Source organism: Mustela erminea, chromosome 6 (genome assembly GCF_009829155.1).
Source record: "Mustela erminea isolate mMusErm1 chromosome 6, mMusErm1.Pri, whole genome shotgun sequence".
In the NCBI taxonomy this organism is placed as follows: Eukaryota; Metazoa; Chordata; class Mammalia; order Carnivora; family Mustelidae; genus Mustela; species Mustela erminea.
The window spans coordinates 91,927,536-91,929,423 of NC_045619.1; the positions used below are offsets into that span (position 1 = coordinate 91,927,536).

General features: G+C 40.5%; 1 protein-coding gene across 1 annotated transcript; it reads left to right on the forward strand.

The window, feature by feature from the left end:
* The first annotated feature begins 616 nt into the window (after positions 1–616).
* Positions 617–1,638, forward strand: LOC116592489 (olfactory receptor 6C2-like). Its single transcript, XM_032345677.1, is given in 2 exon segments — positions 617–642; positions 726–1,638. Coding segments are annotated over 2 exon segments (939 nt in total).
* The last annotated feature ends 250 nt before the right edge of the window (positions 1,639–1,888 follow it).

Consider the following 1,888-nt stretch of genomic DNA (forward strand, 5'->3'; position numbering starts at 1 on the left):
GTCAATGAATGTTCATCATTTGTAACAAAAGTAACACTCTGGTGGGGGATGTTGATAACACAGGAGGCTATGCATTTGTAAAGACAGGAGGTATATGGGATATCTCTGTACCTTCCCCTCATTTTGCTTTGATCCTTTGAGTGCTCTGAAAAATTTAAGTTTTAATTTTAAAACATACCAAAAATACTAATTAACAGATCCTTCTTAATTTTGAAAATGGACCATTTCAGTACGGTGTGGAAAAACCAAGGAAAATAAGGATGGTGGGGCAGGGTGGTCAAAAACTGACACAACTGTCTCCAGGATAAGGACAAGTAAAATCTGTACCACAAGGCAATATTGCTGAAAAACTGCAAACCAGACATAGGATTTACATTTTGTTTTGTTTTCTTTTTAACACTTCTGTAAATATGCTTTCTAGTTAGAGAGTTATAAGCACAAGATCCATACTAGATATTTCCTATAGATGTGTCTGTGTTAACAAATGAAATTAAGTAAAAGAAGAAAAGTGCATGTGAGCAGGCTTGCCAGGATTTTTCCTGCAGTTTCTAATACTAGCTTCTTATGACACTTCTCTCTCCAGATAGAATCCCTCTTGACCTGGTGCAAGGCAGTGATGAGAAATTATACAGCGGTAACAATATAAAATCAATATAAAATACTAGCTAAACATCTGTCCAAACCCATAGAACGTACAAGAGTAAACCGTGATATAAATTATGGACTCTGGGGGTGCTGGGATTGACAGATGACCCCAAAATACAAGTTCTGCTTTTTGTATTTTTGTTTCTCACCTACATGTTGAGTGTGACCGGAAACCTCATCATTATCACCCTCACACTTTTGGATTCCCATCTTAAAACCCCCATGTATTTTCTCCTCTGAAATTTCTCTTTCTTAGAAGTCTCATTCACCACTGTCTGTATTCCCAGATTCCTGTATACTATGACAACTGGAGATAGTACCATTACCTATAATTCTTGTGCCACCCAATTATTTTTTGTTGTCCTCTTTGGAGCAACAGAATTTTTTCTCCTTGCCGCCATGTCCTATGACCGCTATGTGGCCATTTGTAAGCCCCTACATTACACAACCATCATGAACAGCAGAGTCTGCACTACCCTCGTTCTTGGCTGTTGGTTTGCAGTTCTGTTAATCATCCTCCCACCTCTTGGCATGGGCCTCCAGCTGGAATTCTGTGACTCCAATGTGATTGATCATTTTGGCTGTGACGCATCTCCTATTTTACAGATAACCTGCTCAGACACAGTGTTAATAGAGAGAATTGTTTTGAGTTTTGCCGTGCTGACACTCATTGTTACCTTAGTGTGTGTGGTCCTCTCCTATACCTACATCATTAAGACCATTCTAAGATTCCCTTCCGCCCAACAGAAGAAAAGGGCCTTTTCCACCTGCTCTTCCCATATGATTGTGGTTTCCATCACTTATGGCAGCTGTATCTTCATCTACATCAAACCTTCAGCAAAGGAAGGAGTAGCGATTAATAAAGTAGTGTCTGTGCTCACTACTTCAGTGGCCCCTTTGCTTAATCCGTTCATTTATACACTTCGAAACAAACAAGTGAAAGATGCCTTCAAAGACACAGTAAAGCCCATTGTATTTCTCACAAAGAAGTAAGAGACCATTGATTTTTTTTTAAGATTTTATTTATTCATTTGACACAGAGAGATCACAAGTAGGCAGAGAGGCAGGCAGAGAGAGAGAGAGGAGGAAGCAGGCTCCCCACGGAGCAGAGAACCTGATGCGGGGCTCGATCCCAGGACCCTGAGATCATGACCCGAGCCGAAGGCAGCGGCCCAACCCACTGAGCCACCCAGGATGTTTTTTAAGGTTAAGTTAAATTAAATTTCAATCACAATAGCCCATG